The sequence below is a fragment of the Panthera pardus genome, unplaced genomic scaffold, assembly GCF_024362965.1.
Source record: "Panthera pardus isolate Hobbes unplaced genomic scaffold, ASM2436296v1 HiC_scaffold_3, whole genome shotgun sequence".
Lineage (NCBI taxonomy): Eukaryota > Metazoa > Chordata > Mammalia > Carnivora > Felidae > Panthera > Panthera pardus.
The window spans coordinates 48,248,081-48,271,610 of record NW_026526876.1 but is presented as its reverse complement, the minus strand read 5'-3'; the positions used below and the strand labels follow the sequence as shown (position 1 = coordinate 48,271,610).

General features: G+C 35.8%; 1 protein-coding gene across 1 annotated transcript in view; it reads left to right on the top strand.

Moving 5' to 3' along the window:
* Nucleotides 1–23,530, top strand: part of BCAS3 (BCAS3 microtubule associated cell migration factor) — a 606,893-nt gene that overhangs the window by 248,743 nt on the left and 334,620 nt on the right. The window contains exon 16 of the mRNA XM_019431027.2: nt 759–1,023. Coding sequence (XP_019286572.2) covers nt 759–1,023 — 265 coding nt within the window. The remainder of the gene's footprint in view (nt 1–758; nt 1,024–23,530) is intronic.

The window sequence follows — 23,530 nt, the reverse complement described above, 5'->3', positions numbered from 1 at the left end:
GCATTTATAGCTAATGTAGAATATCTGAATATCTCTAAATTGGAGTGTCTTCTCTTATTTCTTTCTAAGTATATCCTACTTCAAAACTTATTTCCAGAATCCAGGCCTTTCCTATACCTCCACCTTCACCATCTCCTTTTTACCTCTTACAGAGACTATATATTTCTTCCTTTTTCTTACCACTGTGCCTGGTACACAAGACACTTATTTTGCTTTTTAATATAATATATTATCACAAATTTCTCACATGTCTTTTCCTCCTGTTAGACTGTGAGCCCAAAGATTATTTCCTATTCACCTTTTTATTCCTGGTGCTTAGCGTGGAACCCAACAGATATTTGCTCAGTGAATGATTGGATTAATAACTTCACCTACATTGTATAATGTTTGTTTTTATTTTTACTATTTTATGCTTATTAGAAGGAAAATTAATTTAGAGAAATAAAGCTGACCCATATTTTTGTAGCTCTGTAGGTAAAACTGCCTAGGTCTGGATTTTTTTTACTTGGTACTCTGTGCTGCAAGGGACAGAACTTTCTACTCTAAAACTTATCAAATCCCTAATATGGTGGTTTGATCAATATTCACCATGAAACTTGTCTGTAAAATAAAAAGTTTTAAGTTACACTTGATCTTAGGTAAATTTGGTAAGAAAGGCAAGTATTTCTATTCACATCTGCTGATATGTATGTGATACTCCTAGATAAATCCAAATAGTTTCAATCTCTCTTTTTGCATTTTTCCCTATCCATTTCCAGGTACAAGACATCTGCTTCAGCCATGACTGTCGCTGGGTTGTGGTCAGTACACTCCGGGGGACTTCCCATGTTTTCCCCATCAACCCTTATGGTGGCCAGCCTTGTGTTCGAACACATATGTCACCACGAGTTGTGAATCGTATGAGCCGTTTCCAGAAAAGTGCTGGGCTGGAAGAGATAGAACAAGAACTGACATCTAAGCAAGGAGGTCGCTGTAGCCCTGTTCCAGGTCTATCAAGTAGCCCTTCTGGATCACCTCTGCATGGTAAACCTAATTTTCTCTCTCTCCACTGAACCTACTATCTTTCTCTCATTATCCTTACTAGTCAAGATCTGGGATAAAATAATTAAAACATTTTTCCCCCTCATGTGTTCATGCAAAGACAAGATCTTAGGCTTATTTTGGGACATTCTTAATTTATTAAATAATTTAATAAATTGAAGTCCATATGGGAAAGGTGATTTTTGCCATGCTAACTTTTAGTTCATTGAGAAACATTCATTGTTGGAGAGTAATAGTCATGAGTCATGTGTATTTTGGAATAGCATTTGCATTTTATTTATTTTTTTTAATATGAAATTTACTATCAAATTGGTTTCCATATAACACCCAGTGCTCATCCCAGAAGGTGCCCTCCTCAATACCCATCACCCACCCTCTTCTCCCTCCCACCCCCCATCAACCCTCAGTTTGTTCTCAGTTTTTAAGAGTCTCTTATGCTTTGGCTCTCTCCCTCTCTATGCATTTTATTTTAAAATACACCTGTGGGATTATGTTTATGAGATTAATTCATGTTGTTCAATGGAGGTTTACTTCATTTATTTCCATTGCTCTTAGGTATTTCATTGTACAAATATGCTTCTATGTATTTATTTGTCTATCCTTTTTACTACTATTGTTGATGTATATTTGGGAGGTTTCTGGTGTTGGGTTATTATACATAGTGATGCAGTGAAAATGTTTGTACTTGTTTCTTGGTGCAAATGTGTTCTCATTTGTGTATGTGTGTGTGTATGTATTCTCATTTTTTAATGAAATGCTGGGTGTGTATGTGCATCTTGACATTGGTAGATAATACCGGAGTGGTTGTACCATTTCATTTCCATTAGAATGGCAAAAAAAATCGTTTATATTAGATGATACTTTTTCTAGAGCATTGCAGGTTCTTCTTGACAGATGACCAATTTATATTTTTAAGAATAGAGGATTTTATACAGAGAGATTATGGTTACTACAGAAACCACTTTTTAAAAAATGTTTTAATGTTTAGTTTTGAGAGAGAGAGAGAGAGAGAGAGCGAGGGAGGGGAAGAGAGCGAGGGAGACACAGAATCTGAAACAGGCTCCAGGCTCCTAGCTGTCAGCACAGAGCCCGACACGGGGCTCGAACTCACGAACTGTGAGATCGTGACCTGAGCTGAAATCGATAGCTCGACTGACTGACCCACCTAGGTGCCCCACTACAGAAATCAATTTGTATTTATTCAATTGATCTGAAATGTACATAACATAAAATTAACCATTTAATATTAAGAATTCAATGGCATTTAGTACACTCACGATGAACCACCACTTCTAACTAGTTCCAAAATGTTTTCCTCACCTAAGAAGAACACCGTGTATTCTTTAAGCAGTTACTACCTGTTCCTCTCTCACTAAGTCCCTAGCAACCACCAGCCTGTTTTCCATCTCTGTGGATTTACTTGTTCTGGATATTTCATATAATAATCCATATGTGATCATATAATATGTGATTGTTTTTTCTGGCTTATATGACATGGTATAATGTTTTCAAGGTACAGCCACACATAGTATATATCAGTACTTTGTTCCTTTTTATGGCCGAGTAATATTTCACTGTGTGTATATACTCCAATTTTATCTATTCTTCCATTGATCGACATTTGGGTTGTTTCCACCTGTTTGCTGTTTTGAATAGCGCTGTGCTGAATATGAGCATGCAAGTAGTTGTTTGAGTACCTCTGAAGTTCTCTTGGCTTTATACCTATCCTTATTTGTTTCAGCTTCTGCTTAAACATGTATCCTTTTGTAATACCTAATCAATTCTAGATATATATTTTCTGTAGGAAGTTTTAAGATAGACTGAAATCATATAAGTACATAGAATCCCGGGGAGAAATTCTGTAACTCAAAAAAGTTTGGAACCTCGTTTTCTCCTTAGGTGATGCTATATGCTTTGGCCCCATTATTTTTATAAGAATAGTAGTTATTTATGTTTATTTACCTAGTGACCCATGATCTTCAAGGTTGAAGATCTTTAGAATCAGTCCTATGTGAAAATCTTCTAGAATCAGTCCTAGGAGTCATTTTGAAAAGCATTTAGAATTAAAAAAAAAAAAGCTTAGAAAGTTACGGGATATTTGTATTTTCAGCCATTTGCAAGAAATTTTACTTCAGAAATAATTACTTAAACTTCTGTTATATAATTAGCCTCATAGTGTAGATTCTTTGAGGACCTTTCTCTTTGTGTTAAGGAGTTTCCTTCAATTAAATTTCACCAAACACTTTATGGAGAGAGATTCAGAGTACACATGGGGCAGCTAGGTTGACCAAAGAACAGAAGTAATCATAAAAAATTACGAAGGATTTATAGTCCTTATATTTGTACATCTTAAGAGAGTATCTTTTGAGCATCTTTTTTCTTCCTGTTCTTCCTTTCCTGTTAAGCTTACTACACACCAGTCTTTGGTTACAAAGTTCACAAAAAATTAAGGTGATCTCTGCCATCAGATATCTCTGGTCCAAGAGAGAATGCAGATATTAAATGACTGTGAACAAATACCTTTCAGTGTATTTTTGTAGAAGGGTGCGATGTGCCAATCAATTAAGGATGTGTCATTTGTGAAAGAACAAATAGTTGAAGAGAAATACTTGATTTCTGAGTAAAAATACATGATTTTCTCTCAGCTTTATTGATTTCACAGCTCTGTTCTTTTTTTTGCGTGAAGCTAACAGAAGGCATCTCAGAGAGGAGATTATACTGTTTGACAGTACTGCTGTGCTTAACATTCCCTTTGAAAGCTAGGAATTTCAGGAGGCATTTTCCTCCTGATAACATGTACTAAAGTCTTATTATGTTAGAATTTCACCCCATATTTCTGTGTAGTATTTCTCATTTGTAAAGCATAGACCTTTGAGTGATGGTCATTTTTCTCCATGATCTTTTTGTATCTTACATGTCAAAACAAAATGGGCATTGTTGTTGGATAGTTCTAAAAATGATGTATTTACAGTTGGTGTGGATAAACAGTCTGATGCTGGTCAAAAACAATGTAAACCTTTGAACAGGGAGGGATTCATCTTGAAAATGAATCATGCTTTGGCAGTATTACCGTTGTTTGTGTGTGCTCTTTTTAGCAAAGTAAAGGAAACTGTTAAATAACAGTTGATATAGGGATATTTCCTTTTTACTCTCTGGAGTCAATCCAGTTTAGGTTAGGATTATTTTATCTATTTGCCTTTTTTTTTCTTAACAGAGGATGTTTATTTATTTGAAATATATTCTCTCTAAATAATCTCTTGCATTTCCTATCTTGTTGTCTGGACCTTAGTCTCTCTGAGGGTTCTTAACTTAAGATCCATGAACATACATGGGGAGAAATTGCATCTTTGTATTTACTATCTTCTAACCAAAATTAAGCATTTATTTTTATTTTGAATATAGACAAAACATCTGTGTTTTTATTGGGGACAACGTCACAAGTAGTACATTGTCACCAATAGAAACACAGATATTTTCATATCACATTATATGCAAAATATGTGTATCTTGAAATGCTTTAAATTACTGAACATATTTTGAAATACTGATTATGCTCATCATTGCTTTGCAGCTGTAAGTTACGACATAATAATATTACTGATTTAAATATTTATTATGTATAATGCTATAGCAGAACTTAATTTTTAGAATGTATTGATAACTATGCTTCTAAATAATTTTTAATTTGTAATTCTATTTATTTTATTTCATTAATTTGTAAGTATTATTCCAAAAAAGAGTCCACAGCTTTCCCAGACTGCCCAAGTAGTCCTTGACACAAAAATTATTAAGAGTACCTAATCTTTGGGGCACTTGGGTGGTTTATTCGGTTAAGCATCCAACTCTTGATTTCAGCTCAGGTCATGATCTCACAGTTTGTGAGTTTAAGCCCCGCCTCAGGCTCTGCGCTGATAGTGTGGAGCCTGCTTGGGATTCTCTCTCTCTCTCCTTCTCATTCTCTCTCTCTGTCCTTCCCCTCCTCGCTCTCTCAGTCTCTCTCTCTCAAAAATAAATTAATTAAAAAAAAAAAAACAAAAACCCTGATCATCATTTCTTACCTCATCTGTTTCAGTAGCCTCCAGCCTTTTGTGACTGTCAAAAGCATTTCCTTTGTTAACCATAAATATGATCTTCTACTTTTCTGCTTAAAATCTTTCAGTGTCTCTTCATTCTTATAGAATATTAGAGAAGATTCCATCTCATTTCCAACTTCTTGTCCCTCCCACCATAGCTAGGTTTCCCTGAATATGCCACATGTGTCTATTTCTTGGCACCTTTCCTATTATATACTTTTCTCTATTTGAAATAATTATAACCCCCTTGAATGGCTATTAAATCCCTATTTAGCTAAAAATATCCTTTCATCTTTTAAGCCTGTCTTAAAAATCTCTTGATGTTGTGTCAGTCTGTATTAGCCTTGATGTTGGCTGAAGATGGGGTCTTTTTCTTGTTTGTATTTGTATTTTGACACCTCACATAGTATTGGTAAAATGTAGACTCTAAGGCTTCAAGCCGGAGTTTTCAAACATCTTTATAAGTTCTAATAAAAACAATTTAGATTTAAATCATTGCTTGTCAGAATGAAGAGCTTCTCATTCATGGTAACATTGCTTTTCATTTTAACATCTGTGAGATACATTCATTTGTTCAACAACTGTTAATTAATGTTTACTATGTCCAGGCACTGTTCCTGAGCCCTAGGAAAAGAGCAGTGAACAAAAGAGGAAAAAATCCATATTTCCATGACTTTTTAGTACAGTGATATGAACAATGAAAAGGATGGATGGATGGATGGATGGATGGATGGATGGGTAGGTAGGTAGATAGTTTTGTGTGCTGTGGAGAAAAATAAAGGATGAAAGGGGAAGTAGGGGATGTCTGGATAGGATCCCAATTTGAAATCAGAAAGGTTCCCACAGGCCTTACTAAGATGACATTTGAACAAAGATCTGATGGAAGTATGGGAGAAAGTCATGCAAATATCTGGGGAGTGTGTCTGAGGAAGAAGGAACAGCCAGTGTAAAATCCCTGCACTGGGAGTGTGCCTAGAGTGTTCAAGGAAAGGTAAAGAAGACAGTGTGGCTGAAGCACAGTGTGCAAGGTGCATACTAGAAGATGAGGTTACAGAGGAAATATGGTCAGATCATGTCAACCTCTGACTTTTACTCAGAGTGAGGTGGAGAAGCTGTGAAGAGAGCTTGGAGAAAAAGAGTGACATAAGACTGTGTTTTAGTAGGATCAGAATGGAGATTTGTATTGAGAATTCACAGTCCTAGGTGACAAGGGTAGAAGCCTAGGGAGACTGGTTAGGAGAGTATTGCAGAAATCCAGGTTAGAGAGGACAGGCTTAGACTGAGTTGTTTTAATGGAGATTGTGAGTAGTGATTTTATTCTTGATACATTTTGATGGTAGGGTTAACAGGATCTGGCATTTATTATGTCAAGTATGACAGAAGAGAGGAGTCAGGGTAACTAGTAAGGCTTCTGGCCTGAGCAGCTGGAAGGACGGGGTTGCCTTCATGTCAGATGAGGAACACAATGTTAAAGTAGGTTTGGGGATAGGGGCAGGATCAGAAGTTTTGGACATGTTTAGTTTAAGATGTGTCTTTGGCCTCCTAGTGATATTAAGTGGATATTCGGTTCTACAAGCCTGGAGTTCAGTGGAAAGGACTAGACTGAGGATAAGTGTTTGGAAGGCACAGGTGAAGCCAAAAGCTGGATGAGATCACCTAGTGAGTTGAGTAAGAAAAAAAAATAAAGATGTCCCAAGACTGAGACCTGGGCCCTCCACCATGAAGTAGCTAGTAACAGAGAAGGAAAACCATATATGAGAAATCCTAGAGGTCAAATGAGAAAATTTTTTTCTGAGAAAAGGGAGGGATCCAGGTGTCAAATTCTGCTGATAGGCCACTTAAGATAAAGACTGAGATGGGAATGCAAACTGGTGCAGCCACTCTGGAAAACAGTATGGAGGTTCCTCAACAAACTAAAAATAGAACTACCCTACGACCCAGCAATTGCACTACTAGGCATTTATCCAAGGGATACAGGTATGCTGTTTCGAAGGGAAACATGCACCCCCATGTTTATAGCAGCGCTATCAACAATAGCCAAAGTATGGAAAGAGCCAAATGTCCATCGATGGATGAATGGATAAAGAAGATGTGGTATATATATACAATGGAGTATTATTCAGCAATCAAAAAGAATGAAATTTTGCCATTTGCAGCTTCATGGATGGAAATGGAGGATATTATGCTGAAATTAGTCAGAGAAAGACAAATATCATATGACTTCACTCATTTGAGGACTTTAAGAGACAAAACTGATGAACATAAGGGAAGGGAAACAAAAATAATATGAAAACAAGGAGGGGGACAAAACAGAAGAGACTCATAAATATGGAGAACAAACTGAGGGTTACGGGAGGGTTTGTGGGAGGGGGAATGGGCTAAATGGGTAAGGGCACTAAGGAATCTACTCCTGAAATCATTGTTGCACTATATGTTAATTAATTTGGATGTAAATTTTACAAAATTAAAAATAAAATTAAAAAAATAATAATTTATAGAAAAAAAAAGACCGAGAAAGCAATAGAATACCATCAAATTTCGTAATGTAGAGGACATGTGACCATGATAAGAGCAGTTTGGTGGAGTGGGAGGAGCCTGATAGGAATGGATTCTGGTGAGACAGGAAGAGGGAAATTGGAGACTGGTATTAACAAGTCTTTCCAGAAGCACTGATATAAAAGGGAGCAGAAAAATGGGGAGAAGTTAGAGGGAAAGAAAAGACTGCTTTTGTTTCTTCATGGAATCAGGAAGTGAGGATGGTGGCAGGTATTGGGAGCTTTAAGGAAAAGGGCAAAGGTCACAAAATAGTCCTCTAGGAGAACAGCATTTCTTTTACCAGTTAGTAAATTTTTGATGAATAGAGAAACCATTTCTTCCACGATTATTTATGCCCCAAGCAAATTCAATGACTTGTCTTTGCTCTCTAGTATGATACCTTATTTCTACACCTGAACTGCTTTCTGCATATTTCTTCTGGTACACAATGCATTTTTCAACCTCAGCTCAGATTATGATGTGTAACTTTATGTATTTACTCCTTCTGTATGCTCTTGTTGCTTACTACTTTCTGCCTTTTTGTTTCTTCTTTTTTTGATGATCTCCATTATGAAGCTTGAATGTGCTCAGGGAGGCAGTTGGAGGACCTAGAGTCAGACTACTTGTGGTGGAATCTATCCCCCATGATTTCATAACTCTGTAATCTTAGACAAATTACTTAAATACCTGTGCCTTAATTTTCTATCTATAAAATGGGGTTAATATTAACCTACCTTGCAGGATCACAGCACTTTAAATAGTGTTTGTACATATCAAATCCTAAGTAAAAATTAGCTGCTATGATTAGTGTCATTGATAGTGTTTATTGTTGAGGAGGTATATAGGACTGATTCATTTTTTGTATTTTTATATAGTACCTCTTGAATGCAGAAAACAGAATAAACGAGTAAGTCACTGAATAATGTAAATGAAATATAATTGTGACTTTATTGTATATAGGTTTTAATATCATTATAGAACTCAGTATTGGTAAGTTGACTACTTTTTAAAAAATGTTTATTTATTTTGAGAGAGAGAGAGAGAGAAGGAGAAAGAGAATCCCAAGCAGGCTTCACAGTGTCATTGCAGAGCCTGAAGCAGGGCTCGATCTCAGAACCATGAGATCATGACCTAAGCCGAAATCAAGAGTCGGATGCTTAACCAACTGAGATACCCAGGCGCTCTGATAAGTTGACTTCTGATATGTTTCTGAAATGAAGGGAGATACCAACACAAAACTGAAAGTGCAGGTAGTGGTATTCCTTCTTTTTCATCTGTTTTTGTTCTTTTAATATCATCAGGAAATACATTTTGATTAATTTATTCACCTCTTCTTTAGTCCTTTGCATTTCTTTACAAAGTGATAGGGCTTTTTAGCTTTTTTTTTTTTTTTTTTTTTTTTTAAATCCTGCTATTTCCACTGAGTTAACACAGGGGTTTTGGATTCACTTTTGCACTTCTCCAGAGTTCTTGGAAGTGTCTCCTTTCCCATCAACTCATTGTTCCTCAGGGGAGGAGTCCTCTTTGAGTCACAGTTTTTGGCATCTGAATTCCAGATTCTGCTTCTTCCAAATGGAGCTGGCTGATGAAACTGAGACCTCTAGAGGGGCCTCTGAATTCTTGGATGTGAAGCCTCTAGATTTTAGTAAAGTACTTTTAAATAACTGGTAGCATTACTAGTCTTTTTAGCATCTGTGTGATGCATTCTTTTTACCGCTCAGAAATTGTTTATAGTCTTTATGATGGTTTTGTAATTACTTACTTTTGTTGATCAGTAGTTTTCTTGATACAGACCACAACACAATTGTAAATACAAAACAACCACACATTTCAGCCTTATACAGTTTCACCTACTTAAGACAATCAATAATGTGATGATTCCTGACTTCTCTTTCCACATCACTGTTTACTTGTGGACTGAAGTTTCCATTTGTATGTTTTAATTTTTGCCAAGAAAAATCAATCATGTGCACTGTAGTTCTGCTTTAAATTTTATGCCTCATATCACACAGAGTATATATAGAGTATATACATGTTAACTGGATAAAATCTTCTTTTAGGCTATATTAGTTTACTACCTGGATTTTTACTGGTTATATATACTTTACTCTTTTAGTTCAGATTGAAGTCTTGTTTCTAATTTGTTCTTGTTAGATCTAATAGTTTTCCCAGTGAATTTGTTTTCTTATAAGTTCTTTGATCATCCTTTTTACAATGTTGCTACAATATTATGCTAGCCTTTACCTTTACTATACACCAAAATCATATGGTATTTTAAGTATTTTTATGTCAATTCCTATTGCTTCTCAGAGTAGATGAGTTCTTTAGGGCAAGTGGATTGAAAAGAGAGACCTCATAATTAATACCTTACTGAAAACAAGATGCTTTCATTTCAGAAGCAGTAATTGAAGAACCATCTATTAAATAAAGATAGCATAATTTTTTACTAGACTATTTTATAGAGCAGTTTTAGGTTCACAGCAAAATTGAGAGGGAGGTTCAGATAGCATAGTTTTTGAGGAAAATAAAATTACCTGTGGAGTATTTTTAAAAACTCTTACATTGCCTGTAAGATAAACTTTCGTGTAGTGCTATGAAAACTGATTGAACTCTGCTAGAATATTTTATCATTTTGTCTATTTCATTTGGACTATGCCACATTTTTTCCCTCTGGAAGTTTTCTCTTAAATGCCACATAAGGTATTTAGCAATTGAAACCCACCCAGAATTTGTTCTTTCGTTTTTTACTGCTCATGAAATTATATTCTCTCTCTATTTTTTATGTTGGCAAATCAGACTCCAGGTTTTTATAGTTTTGCTTTTAAATGGTTAAGGAGACATGCCTCTAGAGGGCGATCTTTTCTAAACTTTCCCATGATTGTAATCATGGCCACCCTAGCATGAACTTGGTGTACTATGGATGTGGATGTCTTATAACATTTTATAATAACCCGACTTCCTTGTTACTATGTTTTCTATGGTTTATTTCTCAGGGTCTTCTTAGAGAATCAGACTTTTGAAATATATTACTATTAATTAATATCCATTTTAGTACTCCATCCAGATGCCTAGCTTCTATGAATGAATTTAGGTAATTGAGTGGAGGCAAATTTTTTAATCATTTGAATAAGTGATGTCTATATGTTCTAAAAATTCCTTTATTTAGTCCTCTGTGTACTACTGTTCAAGGATTTGTTATCTCTATACTTTATGGGACCAGAGTGATTAAACTCTACCACTGAGGCATTATTAGAGTTTACAGTTAATCTCTGCTTCTCTTTTCTGTTAACATTGATTGGAGTTTTGTTGTTTTTCTTTACCTATTTAATGTATACTTTGGTCAAAGTAATACATGTATTATAAAAGTCAAATAAGACCACAATTTTATAATGACAAATGGCACTCTCTTGCCTCATCCCTCTCCACTCTTAGGTGTCACTCCTGAGAGACGTCTTCTTTCAGTTCTTCATAGTTTCTTCCTTGCTGTTTTCTTTTTTGCCCCTTTCTGGAAATCATCTTAGTTGGATAATGGATCTCCTACATTGAATCTGTAACTTCCTTTTCTATTTTTCTATTTGTCTTTTTGTTTTACTTTATGAGAGTATCCCCAACTTTGTCTTCTAATCTTGTTGTATTTTTATTTCTGTATCATGTTTTTAACATCCTTTTCTCCAAATGATTTTTTTTTAACATTTATTTATTATATTATTGAGAGAGAGAGAGACAGAGCATGAGTGCGGGAGGGGCAGAGAAAGAGGGAGACACAGAATCTGAAGCAGGCTCCAGGCTCTGAGCTGTCAGCACAGAGCCCGATGCGGGGCTTGAACTCACAAACCGGGAAATCATGACCTGAGCCAAAGTCAGATGCTCAACCAACTGAGCCACCCAGGCGCCCCTCTCCAAATGATTTTATCACATCCTTTTCTTTTTTTTATAGGTGGAATATTCTTTATCCTTTTGAGATATGGATACAGTTTTGAGGCATTTTTTTGCTCGTTGCATTATCTCTATTTCGTATGAATTCCTTTTTCAATGTTTTTTTGTGATCATTATCTTTCATATTAGGACAGTGGTTCTCAACCCTGATTGTACCTTATAATTTACCTTATAAAAGGTACTGGTGCCTAGGCCCAGTCTCAGACTGATTAAACCAAAATATTGACCTGGATATCTTGGAATCCTTGGTGATCATTCTTATTTTTATTATTGAAATTTTATTACTTATTAATTTGTTTCATTATTTTATTTTTATTCAGCTAATTAATACATCTGTACTAAAGAAATGATTGGAAGTTCTTTGAGCAGGAAGAGGTCATACCAACTTCTAGTTCCCACTGATCCCTCAGGTGGGACTGGCAATTGTATTAGGGAACCCCCAATCAATACTATTTGTAGATCTTTTCACTTAGACTGGTCAGTTTTCCCACAAAGGAATCCTCTGTTTGGGGTGGATTTGGGGTAGTAGAAACTTTCTCTCAGTAAACTTAGAAGTCAGTTTTCAGGGAGTTGAAGGAGTTATATTATTTTAGTGATTAGAATAACAACAAGAGGATTTGGCATATCTGTTTGTATGTTACTATATTGCCTTACTTTTCCAGTGAGGAAGACAAAGAAGTAAGAAAATTCTGGTCAGAGTCCAGTGAAACATTTTTTTCAAAATTTGGTTTTAGAAAAAATGGGGAAGGAAAAGAGTAGAAATTGGGCTTCTTAGGATACATAATGACCAGTGTCTGAATAACTGACTCCAATAAACAGATTTAGAAATTATCACAGCTGGGAGTAGCAGCCATGAGTACTCTTGAACTAAAAATCCGAGCAGGAAGTAAAAATCTGACTGCTGGCCCATAGTTTATAAGCTACAAAAGGGTACAGAGAGTGGGGTCAGGGCTGTGCCAGGGTTACACATACTGAGAAATAGAAACTATTATGGTTCTTAGCATAATAGGTTCTTAGCATAAAATGATGTTTAGAATTTGGAGGAGGATGAGAAAAGGAAAGGGATTTAAGGTTCATTGAAAGAGTTATTAACATTGGATGGTGTGTTTTTGCAGGTGAGAATATTGAAGCTAGAACGAGGCACAGGAGTGAAACTATTTCAGAATGGATATACTGGAATTGATGTGGGCATTGTTGTTGTTGGCAGCCTCAGAAGAGAGAGACTATTCTATTTTCATCCTTAGTAGGGAATGCTTAATATTTCACCCTTGTCTGATTTGGGAGTGGATTGAAATGTGTCCACATTTGATAAAATCATGGATAAGAGAAAATATAAAATGACAGTACTGATAAATGAATATGGTTTTTGGCAGTGAGCCAGCTGATTAAGAAAAAGTGTTTCTGCTATGGCAGAAGAATTACAGGGAAGGATATGGCGCCCAGATATGGTCATAGTAACACTCCTTTTTGTGGTTCTCACTCTCAGGGAATTTCTATCAAGGGAGTTTTTATGTACATGAAGTAAATTCATGGTTTTCCTTTAGGAAAAGTTAGTTTTTAAGACAAGGACTTGAACAGTTTATTAGCACCCATATGGCATACTCTGATTTTTTTTGGGGGGGGAGGAGGAGGTGAACAATTCTCTTTCACAAATTGTTGGTAATTTAGGCAGCTAAATTGGGCATGGGTTTCCCATTTTCTTCTTGAGCAGAACATGTAAGCATACTTTGATAGAGAGATATTTAAATGTTTTTAAGCTGGAAATAAAATATATGTGAATATAAAAGGTTTTATCTTCCCTGCTGTCAAAAAAGCTGACTTGGCCCTTTTGCACTGTACTCCCAACTTTGTATGGTTGTTAAAATCTGTTGCTCTTTCCCATCTGAAGGAAATGCATCTTTGACACTTCTCATGACCTGAGTCATGATGCTGAAATAGAGCCAGAAAATATCCTTAACAGTCATGGGTAAAAAGAAGGGAGGCTTCTGTGTGGTGGGGGTGGGGGAGCGGGAAGGAGAGCAGGGGAGCAGGGCATCTTTGCTATTGATATTCCAGTTTATATCTTTTTGAATATTAGGAATGTTGCTTACATTTTACTACAGAAAATACTCTGATTTTATATTTAATTTTTCCTTAACTATACAGTGCTTATTTGCAAAAGACAAGTTTTACAAATGTTAAATTAAATCATTTGAATCCTCCAAGTCTGAAACAAATGCACCTAAATCTTGCAACTTATTTAATATGTTGTCTCAGTGTTTGTTTTTATCTCATAGCCAACTCCCAATTCTTCCACATGCTATATGTTCAGCAGTTTAAGTAATAAAGTTATATTTGTTGAATGATGCAGATAAGTTTATGTATTTTTTCCTTGGGACAGTGAAGTTCATCCTCCTGTTTGCTCTGCTGACTTGATACAAAATTCATTGTGATATAAGCATGGGGGGATATGAGCGTAGGTATATCTTCAAAAGAATTTCAGTGAGGATTTATTTATACTTTGGGAAGTTCATTGAACCCCAAATTTGGTTTAAGTGATGCTAGATTGCCGGGTTTTTAATTCTGGAGATTTTTCACCAGGGCTAAAAGTCTTCACTTCTGAGCACTCAGAAGCTTGAGCTCAATTCAAAGTGGGAAATTTTGAGGCTGCTTAAATATACTAGATTTAGGAATAATGTGAATCTCAAAGTGAAAGACCCAGGATTCTTTTGTTTTATTCTTATTATTCATAAAAGAGTTTGCTTCGTCATCTCTAGTGTTAAATATAGTCTAAATACTGTTTTGTTTTGTTTGTTTTTTGTTGTTTTGTTTTTTATATTTCATTGTTGTAAGAGTGGCAGGCTACAATTCTAATGTTTATAATGAATTAAAACTTGCTAAAACTTCTTGATATTTAAATTATTTAAGTTATTTAAATTAAAACTTAAATATTAAGAAGTTTTATAGCTTATAAAATGTTCTTCATCTCCAATCTTGGAATGCTCTAAGAATAATAAACTTAAAGTAATGAAATTTTTACTTACGGGGGAAATTTTTTTCATTTATTTTATAAATTTGGGTTGGCTATGTGATTGAGACTAAATTGTGCCACAAATGTAGTGGAGAGGAAATGTAGGCAAGAGATTTTCCTACAATGTATTTCATTGCCTATCTCATACACCTTATTTTATCTTGAACTTTTTGGACATATTTCTTCTATTTTCCCCTGTTTATATTTTTTTCCCCTGTTTATATTTTTACATTTTATAAACGATGTTTCTAACTCTTGATCTCGTCTCCCTTTTCAGGCTCATTTTTACATTCCAGACTCCTTGTTCTAAGCATGCTTTAGTATCTTTTTGGAGCAGGGTGGATTGTCCCTTGCTGTATGTATAGTTTTAGCAAATTGGTTTCTTTTGATTTTTATTTTTGTGTTCCAACTTTCTGAATTTATTGAGTTTATTTTAGATTTAAGGAAAGAAAAATAATCAAAATTGTATATGATAGTTGTGAGCCATTTAAATCATTAACTGGTGAAAATGTATTCAGACTACAGAAAGGAAAGCAATCTAGCAGTTTTTTAATTTAATTATTTATAAACATATATTTGTATAAATAGATAAACAAATTTATATAAATAGTTATTCAATAATTAGTGGCATCTCAATTCTCCAGGGCATAAAGTTTTAATTCTTCTGACATTTAAGAAGCACTAGTGCAAATCTCCATGCAGGCGACTTTGTATGTAGTGAGACGTAGTGATGACAATGTCATCATTCAAAACCTCAGTCCCCATCACGTAAAAATAAAAAAAAAAAAGGATTGGACTCTGGTTTTCAAGTCGGATTTGTGGGAGATTTCTCTTCTTACCTTCCCACCCTTCCCCAAAGTACCTAGTGTAATGTCTGTGTCGCCGTGAACTGTTTGGTTGAAAAGCAACAAGTGTTTTTGCTTGAAATGCATAAAGATCTGCAGCACTTTGATTTCATCATCTGTCACTCCCCTCAGAAAAGTTACAAGGAGAAACAAGTTAATACCCAATCAGGATTGTCCTGAACCCTTTTCTGTCTTGAACTTTGTCACCTAAACTGTTTGATTGTTGTGTTAACAGTCTTTTAAAAAATATGTATATATTATTTTTTCTTTTAATTGTGTGTTCTACTCTCCCTGGCCCCTGTGAACAAGCATTGCTTCCGCCCAGTTTGGTATGTGGGTCAGAAGGCGCTGTTTCTCACCAGGGCGCTGCTGTTTCCTTTTCCTACTTGAGTAGATTACAGATTATACTGGAATACGCCTGAGAAAAGGTCAAAAAGGAGGGTGAAAGTCCTGGAACTGCAGCTGGGAAGCTTGTCATTCTCATCTAGGAAAGGAGAAAGAAAAAAAAAAAGAACAAGAGAAAGAAAGAAAGAGAGAAATAGAGACTCCCATCCCAACCAAAACAACCCACATTCAGGAAATTCCTATTTGCACAGGATACTTTTTATATACTCTGAAAGGATTTTATTTGGTTTTGATTAAATAATTATCGAGTGTTTGGCTGAGAAAGCTTTAATGTTAAATTAGATGGCAAGCTAGCGCTAAGCAGTGTTTTTAACTTTTCAGAGCCCAGATTTCCAGTGATTGTTTCAAAACAAGCTACCATTGTACTCTTTGACAGAGTCAAGAAGTCAGGAGCTTTTCAACTACAGAGTTAACTTAGTTAAACTCACTGGTATATTTTGGATTTTTATCCCTGTCAATTCCACAGCAGGATATTAAAAGCAGACCAAAAGTTTTGGTTGTCTGTGGAAAGCAAAAAGCACACACAAAAATCCCCATACGAACTCATTACCCGGTTTTTATTTTGGAAAGATATGTAGGGGATAGAACATCTACATGAGGTCTGAGAGTAGGGAAATTGACGGGAGGAGAACAGTCACAATGGGATATTGGGAGTGGGGCTCTTTCTATAGAACTGCCTTCTTGGGAGTGCCAGGTTGTTATATGGACATTGGCTTTCAGTGGCCGTCATTAATCTGATTACAAAATGTAATGGTTCAAAATATTAGCAGACCAAGGACCCTAACGGCGAGGCTTGTATCCTAGAATAAGAGTGGATCTTGTTGCTAAGTGTATAGAGAGGTGATAAGAGAGTTTGATACTATTGTAGGAGTCTTATATATAGAAAAGTTTCTATGGTAAACCTTCTGAAAAGTGGAATACCTAAAGTGAACAAGTTCTGTGCCCATGATAAGGAACAAAAAGTGAGAAAAAAAATGCAGACCTTCCAATAATAGTTCTCTCCCAGAGGGCATGGTCAACACAGCCTGGTGTCCTTTGTTTTTTTACAACTGCACTTTTGCCATTTTTGTATTTATCCCTGTGTCCCTACTGACAACAAAAGACAATGCTCCTTTATCCTTCAAATGCTCCACTTGGTTCACTTTATTCCATGATAGTTCTTAGTTTCTTACACCTTCTGATCCTAGAATATTCTAGTCCTGTAACCCCCATTGGCAGCAGACTGTAGTTTGTGCTTCTAGAAATCTATAATAAAAAGTTTTCCCTTTCTTACTGATATGATACTGTTTTAAGGTACTTTCTGATTTATAACTCTATCCCTTGATTGCTTAATGTCATTTTAACTGCTTTTATTTGCTTTAGTTCACGGTATGGTGGGATAGGGAAAGTTTTTAAAGTGGGAGAGGAGGCAAGTAATTACATTTATGGCTTGTTTTTCCTCTTGACTGCATTTAAGAAGAAATGCATACACATACAGATAAACTGATATTAACTTTAATATTTAGCATAATCTGAAATGGTCAACAATTTCAGGATATTGCTGGCTTCAGAAACTTCTTGAAGCTGGCAGTTTGCCACATTCACGTGTTCTCACATCACTGCATTCAGAAGCTAAGAATCCCAGCCTGGCAGCTTCTGAAGAGAGGGTAAAGATGAAACAGAAAGGAGTCTAGCCACATTACCTGGGAGTTGTTGCTGATGTCTTTTCCACAAATGTTCACGTTTGTCAAAGCCCAGTAAATCTTGCAAAGTTTATTTTCCTTGTAGCATCTGTGTTTTATAATGGGTCTTTTAATTTGTTTTTACTTTGTCTGCAGGGATTTCTTTTGTCCGGAGTTTTCAGACTCTGTCTTTTTTTTTTTTTTTCCTGTGGAAGTGAGTCCATTAATGATGACTGGTTTGGGAATATGCCTCTCTGCAAAGCTGACCTGACAAGCTGTTCCTCTAGTGCAGCAACAAAGCCCATTGTTATTTTCTCTCTTTACTTTTATACTCAACTTAATCCATTTTTCCTCTGTGTTTTTATAGTATAGAATGTCTGGGAAAACATACTTAGGGACAATGCATAAATGATAAGATGGCATTTTGAAGTTAGCAAAACTTCTTGTAAACAGGTTATACCATGTCAACCTGACACACAGACAATGGTACCATATGTTGGTATGGAGATTGAGAGTTCCTCAGTAAAAGGTATCTGCAGGTATTCTTCCAAAAGGTGGAAGGAAAAAAAAAAGAGTGCATGAGGTTGTTTTCATAATTCCTTTTTCAAAAATGCAAACTTGTTCAAGTAAACCCAGAAGCCAGTGGTTAAAGCCCAGTGTGAACTGTTCTGGTTTAGTGCCTTGCATTCTAACAACAAAAACAATAATAATTAAGCAAATAAACAACTGAAAACAGAAACAAAATATCATAGCTTTAAGCATCAAGGGATGTTTTATAAATTCTGATTTTTAAATGATTTCCTACTCCCAAATAGAATTCCTGCTTTAGTTTATTGAGAAACCATTTTATTGGAACTTGGGATTTTTTTCTCCCAAGAGAACTCTGTCTATCTTGGAGACTGGTAAACCTCTAAAGGATCAAAGCTCTTGTGGATTTGGATAAAGACCCAAAAGCCTGAAGGCTTATAGAAGTTTATCTATATAGAGTAAGCCCAAAAACTGGGATGAGAGTCTTAGAAGAGCTTATTTTCTCATGAGATCTTTGGGACTTCCTCTGTTTGGATGTGCCAGAAATACTGTGAGAATATCCATTCTCATGGCATTTGTCACTTACAGGTCTTGTCCCAGCTGGAATTCAAAAGTATAATGGTGTGTGGAAATATTACATGTGTCTTAAGATTTTAAAAAGCTTACTACTAAAACTGCAATTCAACAACCTCTGCTATTTTCATTGTACTTATACAATTAAGAGAAAAGAGAAAAGGAAAGAACAGTTCGTGAAAATGACATTTAGCATATATGTAGTGACTCTTCATTGAGCTTGGAAATTTTTAATTTTACTGTTACTCTCATATATATATATATGCCTGAGAGGTGGAAGAAAGAAATAGTGCTACTATTCCTTTCTGTCCAATGGGAAATTGAAGGATAAAATGGAGGGACAGACTTAATCCTCATCCAAGACTTGGGATACTACAAGTTTCTTCCTGCTGAACCTCATTATATTAAGAGACTTCAGGCTTAATGAAAAATCTTGACTTGGAAATTTAGGCTTGATATACCCGTAAGGAAGTGTCTGAAGATGTGTTCGAAAAGTTAGCAAGTCTAGGCTTCTGGTTCAGTCAACATGAGACTAAGCAGAATAGCTAAAGCCATGGATTCCAGCATCTGGCTATCTTCTGAAGTATTTTGTGTCCCTCCAAAATTAATTTTTTCTATGGATCATAAGACTCTGTTTTCCTGTACTTCCTGGATATGGGAAAAAATATATTTATTTCATTCATTCAGCAAACATTTGTGCTGTCCACAATAGTAAAACACTGCCCCTACTCTGGAAGAGTCTCCAGTTTTCCTGGAGAATAAATCTGAAGGTTTGTTAGATCTAGCTGCATTTTCAAAGAAAATCCATGATACAAGAGACAGTGAAAAATTATTTTTAACCAAAGACTTTGAACACTGGAAAAGGGAAGGAAAGGATCATTATGACTTTTGTATGTTTGATTTATTGAGTATGAACTTTCATTTTTAAATTTGTTGTTTTTTAATGTATATTTTTTACATGTAGATCATTATGTGTCAGCTAATGAGATTTCCTGTCTAAGCCATTTCCCTCATTTTACTAACTGCTATGTAATTGTTTGCACATCTCTCATCTTATCCTTTATTTTCCATTTGAAAAATAAAGGTATAAAGATACAGGTTTCTTCCTCTATGCTTAAAATTTGTATGCCTTAGCTTCCCTTTTAAGTTGTCCCTTTGAAACAACATAAAAATGTCTCCCTTTTATAGTTGTTGTTCCTGAGACATTCTGCAGATATCTTTGTTAGCATGTTTTCGCCCATTTAAAATTTTTTGTTTATATACTTTCTGTCTCATTATGTTATGAACTCTTTAGGAGGCCCTTGGACTTATTCATCCAGGGCTAGAACAGGGCCTTATACTGATAAGGCTCAAAAAATGTTAAGTGAAAGAATGAATATTGATGAAAACTTTGCTTGGGACAGTAACTCATCTTGATGTCTGCAGACATCAAAAGAATGTCTTATTTTCAGACCCAAAGTTCTTATATCTGTGTTCTATATCCATTACCTTGATCATTTCCGATCAATGTTTCTTTTACTTATCCCTTTCCATCTGAGTTTTCCACCTCTTTACTGAAACAACCTTATTGAAGATTACCAAAGTTAGTAGTTTTGTCTCTGAGTTTACCTTCCTGAATCTTGTCATCATGGAGTGTTTTATTAATCCATTTATTCTTTCATTAAAGCTATTTTTATAAGTTGCTTGCCATGTCCAATAAAATATAAGACAGACACTATACCTATATGAATATAAAACCCTTTACCCTTAAGGTAGACTTACTTTACCCTTTCAGATGGGCTGGGTGTCAGAGGCTACATCATAAACACAGACACCAAGAGTAAATGCCCACAAACTTGGGTGTTGCTTGGCAATACAATAGCATGCTGAGAGGGATAGGTATGAAGCACCTTGTATACTATTATGAGGTGAGGGGTCTTAAGTTATGGCTAACTATATCACAAGATTTGGAGCTTCTCAGTGAATCACTTCATTTTTCTAGACCACTCATCCTACCTATAAAGTTCAGTGATCTCAAAATCTATATATTCCCTTGCTGAAGAATTTACCTAAGTCCCTGCTCCTCTGGCTCAATTAAAAAGTTCTTCTAAAACTCAAATCATTTAATCTTCCTACTGCTTTCTATTATAATCTCCTCTCGTTAGAGATTCCTTACTGTTGCTCACATATGTGGTATCCCTTTACACCCTCTGCTTTTCATGTTATCCTTCATGCTCAGCATATTTCTTCTCTCCTAGTCATCTCCATATTTTGCACATCTTTCAAAGCCTAGGTTATGTCCCATCTGCTCCATGATCTCTTCTCCAAATAGTTGATCCCATTTGTACTTATCTTTCAGTACTAGGCCGTTAGCATTTAAATTATTCCTGTTTCATGCATATAAGACTGTAAGCTCTGTGATAACAGAGAAGGCAGTCTTCACAGCATGTAATCTTAGGTTAAGGCACTCATGAAATATTTGACTACTAGTTGTGAAATGTGTGTGTCATGAACATTCCTTGAATTTCGTTAGCTTGTGATATTTTAGTGCTGCAGTCTGATTTCAGATTCAAATTAGTATTACTATAGTTGTCTAATGGTGAATCTTGCATCTACAGTGGTCTAAAGAGTGTCATAATAAATCACTGAATGATTTAACCATAATTTTTTTTCTTTTTTATGGTTTATTTTTAAACTTCTTATTGAAATTCTAGTTAGTTAACATATATGGTAAAATTGGTTGCAGGTGTAGAATTTAGTGATTCATCACTTACATATAACACCCCGTGCTCATCTCAAGTGCCCTCCTTAATGCCCATCACCCATCTAGCCCATCCCCCACCCACCCGCCTCCATCAACCCTCAGTTTATTCTCTATAGGTAAGAGTCTTCTTGCTGGAGAGGATATGGAGAAACAGGAACCCTCTTGCACTGTTGGTGGGAATGCAAACTGGTGCAGTTTGCACTCTGGAAAACGGTGTGGAGGTTCCTCAAAGAATTAAAAATAGATCTACCCTATGACCCAGCAATAGCACTGCTAGGAATTTACCCAAGGGCTACAGGAGTGCTGATGCATAGGGGCCCTTGTACCCCAATGTTTATAGCAGCACTTTCAACAATAGCCAAATTATGGAAAGAGCCTAAATGTCCATCAACTGAAGAATGGATAAAGAAAGTGTGGTTTATATACACAATGGAATACTATGTGGCAATGAGAAAGAATGAAATATGGCCCTTTGTAGCAACGTGGATGGAACTGGAGAGTGTTATGCTAAGTGAAATAAGTCATACAGAGAAAGACAGATACCATATATTTTCACTCTTATGTGGATCCTGAGAAACTTAACAGAAGACCATGGGGGAGGGGAAGGAAAAAAAAAAGTTAGAGAGTGAGGGAGCCAAACCATAAGAGACTTTTAAAAACTGAGAGTAAAATGAGGGTTGATGGGGGGTGGGAGGGAGGGGAAAGTGGGTGATGGGCATTGAGGAGGGCACCTGTTGGGATGAGCACTGGGTGTTGTATGGAAACCAATTTGACAATAAATTTCATATTAAAAAAAAAGACATAGAAAAAAAAAGAGTCTCTTATGGTTTGCTTCTCTCTCTCTTTTTCCCCCTTCCCCTATCTTCATCTATTTTGTTTCTTAAATTCCACATACGAGTGAAATCATATGGCATTTATCTTTCTCTGACTTACTTTGCTTAGCATAATACACTCTGGCTCCATCCACATCATTGCAAATGACAAGATTTCATTCTTTCTGATGGCTGAGTAATATTCCATTGTGTATATATACCACATCTTCTTTATCCATTCATCAGTTGATGGACATTTGGGGCTCTCCATAGTTTAGCTATTGTTGATAATGGTGCTGTATACATCAGGGTGCATGTGCCCCTTCAAATCTCTATTTTTGCATTCTTTGGGTAAATACCTATTAGTGTAATTGCTGGATCATAGCAATTCTATTTTTAACTTTTTGAGGAACCTCCACACTGTTTTCCAGAGTGGCTGCACCAGTTTGCATTCCCACCAGCAGTGTAAGAGGTTTCCCCTTCATCCACATTCTTGCCAACATCTGTTGTTTCCTGTGTTGTCAATTTTAGCCATTCTGATAGGTGTGAGGTGGTATCTCATCATGGTTTTGATTTGTATTTCCCTGATGATGAGTGATGTTGAGCATTTTTTCATGTGTCTGTTAGCCATCTGTATGTCTTTGGAACAAAGTCTGTTTCATGTCTTCTGCCCATTTCTTAACTGGTATAAAAAAGTTTTCTGTTATTCCTCTACAGATATTAAATGTTGTATTCAGAAATTGAGGAGATAGATAAAAATTTGTGTGAATTTCTTTTCTTTTCTTCTTCTTTTTTTTTTTTTTGCTGCCCATTGTGTGAGCACAGAAAGAGAAGCTTTTTTTTTTAATATCAAATTTATTGTCAAATTGGTTTGCATACAACACCTAGTGCTCATCCCAAAAGGTGCCCTCCTCAATAAGAATTTCTTACATTGCTGAAGAGACATCAGTATTTAACTTGATTATTCCATAGGTTTGTGCCCCAAAAAACAAGTCCCATTTGGTTAAGCCATTATGCTAATTCTGAAGATACCTTCATTTTGTAATGATTTTTTTTACATTTTTTAAATGTTTATTTTTGAGAGAGAGAGAGACAGAATGTGAGCAGGGAAGGGGCAGAGAGACACACAGAATCCAAAGCAGTCTCCAGGCTCTGAGCTGTCAGCACAGAGTAGACGCAGGGCTCAAACCCACGAACCATGAGATCATGACCTGGGCTGCAGTCAGGTACTTAACCGACTGAGCCACCCAGGTGCTGCTTGTAATGATTTTTTAAAAAGAACTTCTTACCATTCCACTAACTCTGAAGCTACCATTAATTATGGTGCGATAGTTCTCCCTCTGTATTGAATCCGTGCTGTTTTAAGAG